At 48.3% G+C, this 12,492-nt stretch overlaps 1 protein-coding gene across 1 annotated transcript; it reads right to left on the bottom strand.

Annotated features, from left to right (window-relative positions):
* Positions 1-8,295: 8,295 nt before the first annotated feature.
* On the bottom strand, positions 8,296-12,124 carry RTP5 (receptor transporter protein 5 (putative)). The gene is given in 8 exon segments (XM_024564024.2): positions 8,296-8,433; positions 9,210-9,293; positions 9,296-9,399; positions 9,692-9,955; positions 9,958-10,055; positions 10,057-10,156; positions 10,159-10,295; positions 11,973-12,124. Coding segments are annotated over 8 exon segments (1,077 nt in total).
* Positions 12,125-12,492: the final 368 nt, after the last annotated feature.

Raw genomic sequence — 12,492 nt, forward strand, 5'->3', positions numbered from 1 at the left:
CACTCAGGTTCCAAAGATGATCCATCTTTAAGATCAGTGGTTTTCACCTGAGGTTGACTTTCCCCCCAAGGGGACATTTGGCACATTGTGTGGACACCTTTCAGACTGTCCTTAGGGTGGGGTTAAGGTGGGAGTTACTGGCATGCACTGAACAGAGGTAAGGGAAGAATACAGAGAAAAATCTCCCAAGAGAAAGAATTATCCGTAGCCATGAGAAACCCTCCTCTGTATGGAGCAGGATGAAGAGTCCATTAGAATACAAACAGCATGTGACTTTGCACCCTGGATCTGAAATCACGCCTCTCTCTGGACAGGCAGCCTGGAGGCTGAGAGCTAAAGAGCAACAACAAAAAATAAATAACAATGCCAGCCATCTTGCAAAGACTGGGGATGAATGTCCTTGGCTAAGAAGACACCCACGAAAGATCAGAAGCCAAGGAAGATATGACACCTTAAGAGACTGAACCACACATGATAAACCACAGCACTGGGGCTCACTGTCTCTTTTCATTGCCCATAAATCACTCTTCAGTAATTGTTTCTTAAAATAACTTAGAATCTACAATCTTACTCTTTTATTTTCCAGAATTCACCATCAAACGTTCTCCTCTTTGAAAATGTGGACATTTGCCACATTGTCAGTTCCTCAGATAACCTACAGGCGGCACAATTTTACTTACAAAATACTTCTGATTTCTAGAACACCATTGCTCCAGGTCTTCAACTCATTCACGATGCGAAGAATGCTGTTACTATTTTATTTAACTACTAATGAATGTATAACTAACACATTTTACCTATTCATGTCTTCATGTTTTATTCCAAGCTTTAACTATTTTTTCATATTTTATACAACTAAAGTAACATAATTTTATTTTTGCATGGTATCTTATTTACCTTGATGACTCATCAATATCAACTTAAAGTTATTATAAATAATACAACTTATTAAATCGTGTGATAAATAACATGCAAAAATAAATGTCTTTTATATATACAAAGAATAATTTAAAGATATAATCAAAGAACCCATGGGACACCCCCAAATCTGGTGTCTGGTCCAGATGATGTGCTCGTACAGAGTGGTCCCAAGGAACTGGTGAGTAACATTGGGACCTGAGATTTGTACCTCAAAACAGTCTTTAAAAAAAAAAAAATCAACAGTCACTGATATTCCACTATAATCAACCACTTTTCCTGCTGACCTGCACTAAGATGTTATTCCAACAATTCCCACCAGATGGCAGCGGGGATACACACTTGGGACACATATTAGTGGCTTGACCTAATAGTTCCTACAATTTTTATGTATAATATGATGGCAGGGTGTTTTTTAACCTCTTGGGTTAAAATTTATTTCGGATAGATTTTACTTTCTTCATTGTTTAAGCAAGCTGCAACAAACACAGCAAATTGCAAATGATTTTCAAGCACACTTGAAACTTCTAAAAACCTGAGTCTACTACACTATAAACCAAGTTCCAACAAATGGCACATAGAACACATTTATTGCTTCATTTTCACTAATCTGGAAACCAGTCACAAGGTAACTGGGCAGTCCTTACGTGCAGACATTTTAAAATACACTTCTAAACACCATTGTCATCAACAGTCATTGACATTCCACTAGAATCAACCACTTTTCTTGTTGACAGGCACTGACGTGTTATTCCCAAAATGAACATGAGATGGCAGCAGAGAACCATGGTTGGAACTTTTTTTTTTTTTTTTTTTTTTTTTTTTTTTTTTTTTTTTTACATTGACCATATTGTACTATGGAGCAAGTTTCAAAAACCAATAGCAGATTCTTTGAGGTTCTGGCCAAGATGGGGCCATAGGTAGAAACCCTTTACTTCCTTGCACAACCAAAAGGAGGATAACAACCAATCCAAAATCAATAAACATCAGAAGTGCCACAAAATCAACCTGCATGGAACTCTGACAACCAAGGAATTAAAGAAACAGTCAATCAGACCAACCAGACTGGTGCACCAAAACAAAGAAATATGGCCCAAGCAAAAGAACAGAGCAAAACTCCAGAAAGAGAGCTAAGCGATGAGCAGATAGCCAACCTATCTGACGGAGAGCTCAAAGCCCTGGTGATCAAAATGCTCACAGAACTGACTGAGCTTGGTCGCAAGATGAAAGGACAAATGAAGACTACCCAAAGTGAAATACAGTAAAATATTCAGGGAACCAACAGTGACAGGAAGGAACCCAGGACTCAAATCAATGATTTGGAACAAAAGGCAGAAAGAAACATCCAACTGGAACAGAATGAAGAAACAAGAATTCAAAAAAAATGAGGAGAGGCTTAGGAACCTCCAGGACATCTTTAAATGTGCCAACATGTGAATTATAGGGGTACCAGAAGGAGAAAAGGAAGAACAAAAAATCGAAAACTTATTTGAACAAATAATGAAGGAGAACTTCCCCAATCTGGCAAAGCAAATAGACTTCCAGGAAGTCCAGGAAGCTCAGAGAGTCCCAAAGAAGCTGGACCCAAGGAAGCACACACCAAGGCACATCATAATGGCATTAGCCAAGATTAAAGAGAAGGAGAGAATCTGAGAAGCAGCAAGAGAAAAGGAGACAGTTACCTACAAAGGAGTTCCCATAAGACTGTCAGCTGATTTCTCCAAAGAGACCTTACAGGCAAGAAGGGGCTGGCAAGAAGTATTCCAAGTCATGAAAGGCAAGGACCTCCATCCAAGATGACTCTATCCAGCAAAGCTATCATTTAGAATGGAAGGGCAGATAAAGTGCTTCCCAGATAAGGTCAAGTTAAAGGAGCTCATCATCACCAAGCCCTTATTATATGAAAAGTTAAAGGGATTTATCTAAGAAAAAGAAGACAAAAAATATGAACAGTAAAAATGACAGCAAATCACAGTTATTAACAACCACACTGAAAACAAAAGCAAACTAAGCAAACAGCTAGAACAGGAACAGAACCACAGAAATGGAGATTACATGGAGGGTTATCAACAGGAGAGTGGGATGGGGAGAGAGGGGGGAAAGGTACAGAGAATAAGTAGCATAAATGGTAGGTAGAAAATAGACAGGGGGAGGGTAAGAATAGTATAGGAAATGTAGAAGCCAAAGAACTTATAAGTATGACCCATGGACATGAACTATAGGGGGGGAGTGTGGGAGGGAGGGTGTGGGCAGGATGGAGTGGAGTGAAGGTGGGGAGATGGGACAACTGTAATAGCATAATCAATAAATATATTTAAAAAATAAAAAAACAGGATTCAGATATAGTTGTAGACATGCAGTGTAATGAAGAAATACATTACTAACATATACATCATACAATTAAAAGCTACTCTGAAAAAGACCTTGTTCAGAGAATTAAAAAGAAAAGACAAAGTGGGAGAAAATATGAATTACCTAAGACACAGGGTACAAAAAGATCGAAAGTGAAAGAATGGGAAAATATGCACAGGATGCTGCTAAAGCAGCTTTACAGTTGTTCACATGGAAAATGATATCGTAATTATTAAATAATAAGACAACAATAAACTTTTTTTCTCGTACTCACAACTCTAAGCCTAGTTTTGCCCCACCCTGTATTATGGAAACATAAACCACATGAAAATTACATAATAACATGCAGAAGACTTCAAGGTAAAAAGCATGACTAGAGATGATGAGTACTTCCTATCAAAAAGTTTAATTTACCCGGAAGATCCAAATTCACCATGTACTTAATGTCATAAACTTAAATTATATAGAACAGAGAGACACAAATATATTTATAATCATAATAGATTTAACAAACCTCTCTCATCAGAGACAGAACACGTCTTTCAGAAACAAGAGACCACCTCAAAAAATTTAGTAAGGGTGTAAGATACAATGAGCAGCAAATTAGATTCAAAATCACAGATAACCGACTATACACAACTTTTCCTGCTGACCTGCCCTAAGACGTTATCCCCAGAATGACCACGAGATGGCAGCAGAGATGCAAGCTTGGAACATTTTTTACATTGACCGTATTGTAATGAAGCCAAGTTGCAAAAAAAATTCAAAGGATTGAAATTATATGAAGTACGTTTCTTGCTCTCATTGTAGCTAATCTATAAATTAGTTGCAAAAGGTAACTACAAAGTTCTTACATTTGAAAGTTATGAAATATACTTCTAAGTAACCCTCAAAATGAATCACAATTGTAGTTAAAAAAACCTGGAACTGAATAATAATAAAAATCATACATTAAAAACCTATGGGAAAATGTAGTGATAAATCTACACGTTAGGGGGAGACAGCTGAACATTCACAAGTTTTGCATCCATATTACAAGCCCAGAATAATAAATTAAATCCAGGAAAGTAGAAGAATGGAAATAGGCAAGTAGAGATGTCTGGAAGGGCATATACTTAAAACAATAGCAATTATTACCTGTTTGGGTAGGATTTTCAATTATTTTTTATTTTTCTGTACAATTTACATAACCTGCAACAAAAAAAAGGCAGTCCCGGTTTGGGTAAAAACAAAAAGTACAAGAGGAAAACATGGCAAAATTTTAAAATAACAATAACCTAGAGTGTTGTGGTAACAACACCAGAGACCTTTTCTGTGCTCACCCAGCCCGATCTCCTCACTCAGAGGAGCCCATTTTCCAAAGTGCGTTTCTTTGTGTGCAAATGCAGCTGAGCAGAGAGGAAATGACAGGCCCAGACCAGAAAGAGCAGCACAGGCTGAGGGGGAACTTGCCCGGGGGCTGCCTCACTTCAGGGCCCCCTCACAACCATGACGCTTTCACAACTAAGCAGCAGCACCATTGGGCTGACCCACAGAGGTGCTGCCTCATGATTCACCTGGAACAATACCGAGCTTCCTAACAGCCTTTCTGCACTCACAACCATTACTTTCAAAACGGAGCTATTTGCACTACATAACGTTTCCTTCTTCCCCACACCCCAACTCCGGAACTCCTGCTGGCATTGAATTGGAGCCAATGACCATCACTTGACAGACACCAGGTGCCACAGACAGACTCAGGACAGAACACAGGCCCTGGAGTCCAGAACCTGGACCCCAGAGCAGACCCAGAACCAAAAGCTGAACCCCAGAACCCAGCCCCAATCCTGAAACTGTCCCCATGACCCAGGCCAGACCATTGACCCTGAATACAAGACACTCACACCAGAGACTGACAGAGAACCCTGGACACCAGGTTCCATACATCAGACCCCAGAGCCAGAGCTGCACACGGACCCCACACACCAACCCAGGACATGAAGCCACACCTGAAGAAATCCCATATCCCCCCCACACACAGCCACATACAGATTCAACCCCAGGCCACAGACCCTGGAGACAGAGCCCAGATCTGCAAACCAGGACCCCACAGCCAGACTCCAGAGTTGGAGCTGGACAAAGGAGCCCAGTTGCCAGATGTAGGAGCAGAACCAAGTCCTCACAATGTAAACAGAGCCAGGAGCCCATAAAGAACATTCCTGAGTCCGAACAACTGGCCTCACAAATGCTTTTCGTGCCAGTGTAAACGTACAAGAGAAGAAAGTAACTCCCAGAACTACTAAATTATACCAAGCCCTGTATAAATGGACCAAAAAGGCTGACAGCAAAATATAATATTAATGCTTACTTTTGCCAGGAGGTGTCCATGATCTCTCAGAGGCTGCACTTTCCAGAAGTTAGTGTCCCGGCCATGCTTGTCACACGGCCGGCTCACCAACACTGTGGGGTTTAAAACATTATTTTTGCCATACCTTCTAAGTTCTAATAGATAGTATAATAATAATTTAATTAACATAATCAGACTAATAGGATATATTCAACATTTAATACATGCCCAAGGGGAATTCACATTCAAATGAATGCCAAGCACGATGAGGTGATGTTGGGCATACAGGACATTCTTAAAAACGGAAGAACAGAGTCTTAGATTTCAGAGGTGAAATGGGGGACATGCAGGATATTTAGGAAAAAGTGGCAGCATACCTGGCAGGTTAAATTTTGTTGGGCAACTCCCAACACTTTAAGACACAAGGAATATGGTAAGAGGGTTAACAAGCTCTTGGTAAGAATTTTACTGTCTAAACCTAAGGTGATTGATGGTGCTGAAGCTCTCTTCCCAAACCAAATTTTGGCAACTAAACCTCTTAGGAAGAAATGAGATGTCAATCCTAAGTAATTTTTCAATATTCCCTTTCCTGACAGCCAGTTTAAAATAAACATGCTTGCCCTGGCTGGTGTGCCTCAGTGGATTGAGTGCCGGCCTGTGTACCAAAATGTTGCCGGTTCGATTCCCAGTCAGGGCACATGCCTGGGTTGTGGGCCAGATTCCCCAATGCAGGGTGCATGAGAGGCAAACCACACATTGATATTTCTCTCCCTCTCTTCCTCTCTGTCTAAAAATAAATTTAAGAAAAAATATAAATAAATAAAATGAACATGCCAAGTGCAAAATTTTGGCCCTCTTCATTACCACCTTTGAAACGTTAAATAAAAGTTTTGTATCCACAAGGTAAATTAGTACATTGTTCCATATTTCATTGACATAATCATTCAGTTCTGAGAATAAGTTACTTTAAACTGTTAAATCTTACTTAAGAAAATGGTGACATACATGTACTTCACACATTTACCTCCTATTAAATATCTGACTGCTTGCTTACGTGGTGGAGAAGCAATCTTTCCTCTAACCTCAAGAATCTTTGGCTGCTATAATAATCCATTAGGTATGACATAGATTAGCAAATGAATACAGCCAAATCTAAGACATACATTGGCACGGAACCTCACTCACATGAGAGAGTCAGAAACTCCATGTGCAGAAGAGCATCAGAAATGGAACGGAAACGTGGGCACATAAAATGTACTGAGGCAGCAATGATGTGAGGTGCCCTGGGGATTCAAAGTGACCTTGCAAAATGTAAGAGCCGGTGCTTTGAAAAAAGGTGCTATTCCCAAGATGTCCACAAGATGGCAACAAAAAGAGCATTTCCTGGTGGCCTCAAACTCAGATGCTATCCCAAAGATGCACAATAGATGGCGGTGTGCAGCAGAGTGTGAAAAGGGGTCCCACTCCGAGAGAGCAGGGGTCCTGCGGTCAGCCCTGGGTCCTCGTCCTCTCACTTTTGGGAGAAGCACTATTACCTAAGAGAGGATGGAGCCCCGGGACATGAGCTCTGGGTCCTCCCCAGAGAGCATAAGAAGTCGTGTCAGGTCGCCTCTGGTCCAGTGAATGTGGGGAGGGGTTTTACCCAGACAGAGCAGCAGGTCCTGTGACATCAACTCAGGTCCTATGAGTATGGGGAGGGGGACCTTCCAGACTAAGGGGTCGTGTTGCTTCAGCTCTGGGTTCTGTGATTGTGGACAGGGGTCCCTCTCTGGGAAAATTGGGGGTCTTAACAAATTAGCTATACGTACCTCCTCTTAGTTTGGGGAAAGGTCTCACGTGCAAGAGGTACCTCCTCTTAGTTTGGGGAAAGGTCTCACGTGCAAGAGAGCAGTGGGGTCCTGCCACATGCACTCTGGGTCCAACCACAATGGGCATGTAAGACCTGCTGAGCTGGGGTGGTGCAAGGTGCCCTGGAGATTTTGACCGTCCTTGCAAAATGATACGAGCAGATGCTGAGTATTGCATTGGCCAAAAAGTCCATTACGTTTTCTCCGCACGGTGGCTCTCACAGGGCTGTCCCTCCTTTTGGAGTCTCTGGGCCAACTGGAATAAGAGTTGTTTTGGGCCAAACATTAAATACACAAACACGAACGAAAAAAATCTCTTAATATTTTAAGTAAATTTACAGTTTTGTACTGGGCTGCATTCATAGGCATCCTGAGCCGCAAATTGGACACCCCTGTTTTACACATTCAGTATCTCTGTTATCAATCTGGTTTCCGAAAGCAGTTCTTACTACATCGTATTTCATGAGGTCCAGTCTGGTCAGTTGGGCTACACAGGGGCTCAGTACTGGCTCGGATGTGGACTCAGGTGTGGATTTAGGTATGGACGTGGTGCAGACTGTCCAGCACTGAGTCCCAGGCATGCCCTGCACCTGAAAGCAGTGTCCCTGCACCTGAAACGTCCATGGTTATAAAGGTGGGTACAGATCAGAATAGCTGATGTGCCTAAGCATGGGTTGACCACAGATGTGGTGGGCGTATTGCATTCGTTCTCATTTTTATGAGTGAATAAATTCTAATAAGTTAATTATTAATGAATTTAACAAAATGTAATTATTCGTTAAGATGAACGTTAGTGACGCTGATAATGGGAGGAGTTTTTTGCGTTTTAACGTAACCCGCTGATTGACCGGTTTAACAACAGCTGTCCAACCTGCCCGCCCCATCGCAAAGCGGCAGTGCCGCCCGCGGCCACATGAGGGCGTCGCAGGACAGCGCAGGAGGCAGCAGCGGGGCTGGGGGTGGGGTGCGTGGGGGTCGAACTGGGGCGTCCTGCCCAAGGAGCCACAGGTGGTGAAACGCATAATCGGCCCCCCCACCCCACCCCCGCCTCGGAAGTGCGTTAGGGACAGGTGAGGTGGACTGGCCTTGGTCCCCCAGTCCCAGGAGACCACAGTCTGGAGATGCCCCACCAGTGCGGCTGCAGGTGTCCACCCTGGGTGGGGGGGGGGGTCCCGACAGGGCAGGATCGCTGAGGTCGCGCCGCCCACCGCTGCATGCATCACAACCTTCCCTTGGGAGCTGGCTTCGCCGGCCCAGCGTGCTGCGCGATTTTCTCTTTTTAACTTATTCTATTGAAGAGTGACTCACACAAGCTCCTGGACACACGGGGACACCTGGGGAACGACCGCAGGGGGCGTTGCGGCAACAGCTGCGGGGTCATGTGAACAGAGACACGGCCCTGGCCAGCGGCTCAGCGTGTCCTGCCCCGTCTGCGCACAGGCCTGGGTCGCGTTGGGTCCCTGGTTGGGGCTTGTGCAAGAGGCAGCTGCCCCAGGCTTCTCGCACATGTGTCCCTCTCTCTCTCCATCCCTTCCCCTCTCTATAGGTAGATAGGTAGATAAAATCTTTTAAAAAGAGAAAGAAGGTGGAGGCCGAGGGAGCGGCTGGGTCGTTGTGGGGAGAACTCAGCTAGGGGTGAGCAGTGCTTTGCTCAGTACCCCCGCAGCCCTGTGAGAGGGAGAGGCGCAGCGGGGACCCGGAAGGGAAGGGAGGCGGCGCTGTGCACATGTGCTGCTGGGGCCTGTCGGGCCGGAGAGCCTGGGTGCCTGGTCCAGAGCACTGCAGCAGGCCAGGAACACCCAGAACCAGAACACTTCATGGGGGTCGGAAAGCGTCCAGCACCAGCCATCTTGTCTTCCTCCTCCAAGAAGTCCTTCTCCCTGCGGGACCGAGGCCTCCTTGCCCACAGCAGATCCCCTCGTGGCTGATGCCCGGCAGGCCCTGTGCCTCTTGATGCTGGCCACGGAGAGGGTGGTGAGGGCGCCTGGCTCATGCAGGTGCGGCTGCAGCCCTCTGTCTGCCCTCCGTGTCAGGGGCCAAAGGGAAGGTAGAGGAGCCTTGGAGATCTGGGCAGAGTTCCTGCCCTGGATGGCGCTGGGCAAGGACGAGGGTGGAGCCCTCGCCCTCTCTGTGAGGCCCAGATGTAGGGCAACCTCTCCCGAGGGTCTGTCGCTGCCTCTGGGTCAGAACAGTCGTGCTGGAAAGGGAGCCGCAGCACTTCGAGATGAAGCCTCTGCCCTGGACGGACTTGCTGCCCAGCAGGCAGGCACCTTTGCTGTGGTGGGTGTGGCTCTGATGCTGACCAGGGCGCCCAGGCTGCTGGGTGAGGCCCTGAGACTGGAGCCCCTGTGGATGATCAGCAGCCCCTGGGGGGCAGCCTCACTGGGAGAACCCCCTCCAGGGCAGACACAGCCCCACCCACACACGCCAGGGCTCCACATCCTTGCTGAGGCAGTGGTTGCCCTCAGAGAGGGGTCCGACACACTTGGCCTGGCCTGGATGATGCTGGGGCCCTGGCCATGGGCCCCCAGGCAGGGTCCAGGGGCTTCTGGAAGAAGCAGACCCCAAAGTCACAGGCTTCATAGTGGTTTCCGAAGCAGACTTCGGGCAGCAGGGGAGTGGATGCTCTCCTGGTAGCACTTCTGCAGGACGAACAGGGCCAGCTTGCTAAAGAAGAGCCGCGGGGTCAGCAGCCTCACCTGGCGGTGTCCCAGGCGTCTGGCAGACACAACTGGCACCGCAAGGCCCAGACGCACATCTTCATCAGCTCCAGGCAGCTGCCCACGTCCCACCACTGATGGAATAGGATGTGCACGTGGGCAGAGGACCAGCCCCCACCAGCAGTGGCCGAACTGGAGCCCGGGGGGAGGGGGCAATGATTGGAGCGGAGGGCGACCTGCCCCTGCACCCATGCTCCTTAGCCTATCAGGTGCAGAGTTAAACCGGCTCCAGCTCCGTAACTCGCCCCATCTGTACAGGGACCGGACACAGGCGCATGGCCCTTCCCTGCAGCCCAGTCTGAGTAGCCAACACCTCCTCATCAGACGGGCACCACAACTGGGCTGGGGGCCAGCCTGACCTGGCACATGCGGGATCACCCTGCTGCTTTTCTGTCACCTTGTGACTTGGAGCTTCCTTGCCGTGAGGAAATGTCACTAAAAGCGGAAGATAGCTCTATGGGTCCTGGTGAGGGCAGGAAAAAGCATCACTATGTCTTGACAGGAATCCTGGAGGGAGAAGCAGTTGAGGAAGAAATGAAGTTGGGGGCGGGGCTGGGTGATGGGGACAGTGCGGGAGACAGAGACGTGGGGAGAGCAGGCAAGGGGTTCCAGATGACCGGGTGTGCCCTGTGCCCGTGTGACGTTGTCTTGGAGCGTGGAGTAGGGGGCCCTACCCCCCACCCCTAGCATGAAACAGGAGTGCAGCCGAGCTGCTCAGCTCCCTGGATGCTGAAGGTGCTGGTGCCACAGGCCCTCTGAGGCCCCTGGGTCCCAGGAGCACCACCCCTGTGAGTCACGTGCATGCAGGTGTAGGAACCTGCTGGCATTCAAGGTCTCCCTGCGTGTTTCCCAGGACAGCTTCTGAGGCGCTGGTGGAACTTTCCCCGCAGTGGCATCACTCTGCGTGTGCATCACAAGTGTCCTGGGACACCTGCAGGGAAAGCGGCCCAAGGAGCCAAACGTCCACCTTTATTTAAATGTAATGAATGAGCACCTCACAGGCCGCACATGGCTGTGACCTCAGCGTTGGAGAGCACGGGTCTGTGTGTGCAACTGTCCCACCTGCTGGCATCTCCACTGAACAGAAACCCAGCTCACAGCATCCTCACCTGCCGGCAGCAGTTCCTCACTTTGGCCGTGGGAACTGCACGTGTTTAAAGCTGCTTCTCAGGCCTGAGAAAACCAGCAATCCCCAGCTCTCTTGCCCCTCAGGTCCCGTTGGAGACCCCTGCCAGCCCACCCCGAGGCCTGGAAGGGCTGGCTGGGTGGGTCCCTGTCAGGTCTGGAAGCTGTTGTCATGAAGATGAAGACGGCAGTTCCCATGGGCCTCCCACTGAGCCTCTACCCAGGAGGGAAACAGCTCCCCTCTTCTAGTCCCTCATGCCTGGCTCATTGTAGGGCTGGGTGGTGACCATGGCCCAGCCCAGCCCCTGCTCCGGGCAGCACTGCTATGGAAACCAGGAAATGCTGCAGTGAGCTGGCAGAGCCCTCCCTGCCCAGGCAGCTGTGCAGCGTCCTGCTGGCCCCCCGGGCAGGGCCCCACCTGGGCTCCAGGGCTCCTGCACTGCCAGGCAGGTGTGGCCTTGCTGCTGAGAAGGACCAGAGAGGTGTTGCCCCCACCACTTCCCAGAAGGGAGCACAAGCACCCGGCCCACCTGCCTGTTGGGGGACAGGACCAGGCCGGACACAGGCCCTTGTGCTCACACCTCAGGGGTCAGAACACACCCAGCTGGGCCTTAGGACTCAGGGCCACCATAGGGCCAGTGACCAGGCAAGCTTCAGCCCCCTGCCTTCCCAGGAAATCCCCACCCTCCACTGCAGCTAAAAAGCACCCTCAGCCAATCCTGGACACGGCCGCTGTCCAGGGTCCCAGAGGCCAGGTTCTCTTCTGGCAAGCTCCCAGGGTCCTCGGGTTTCCTCTTGGCCACAAGCCTGGCTAAGGGGCCAGTCCACGTGCCCATCCTATCCATGCCAGAGCCACCCTGCAGTGCAGACTGAGGGCTGCCCGCTCTGGCCCCTCCCACCAATCCACCTGCTGCCTAGATACGCTCCAGTCTCTATGGCAACCACTTAGGCCCAGACACATGCCTTTTTTTTCTTGTCTTTTTGAATATTTTTCATGACGCTGGCAAGCTGTTTTCATTTTTAGGAAAAATTAGAAACAAATAAATAAAAAGGGAAAACAACCCAAAACAATGAAATTCTCCATCACTGCCCCCAGCTCCCCCGTGCCAATCCACACACAGCCCCTGCACATGTGCACGTAAGTTTTCATCTGTGAGCTTCACCGGTAGCCCTGGCCTGGGGGTTCACTCGCCCCTGTCACAGA

Source organism: Desmodus rotundus, chromosome 2, assembly GCF_022682495.2.
Source record: "Desmodus rotundus isolate HL8 chromosome 2, HLdesRot8A.1, whole genome shotgun sequence".
Lineage (NCBI taxonomy): Eukaryota > Metazoa > Chordata > Mammalia > Chiroptera > Phyllostomidae > Desmodus > Desmodus rotundus.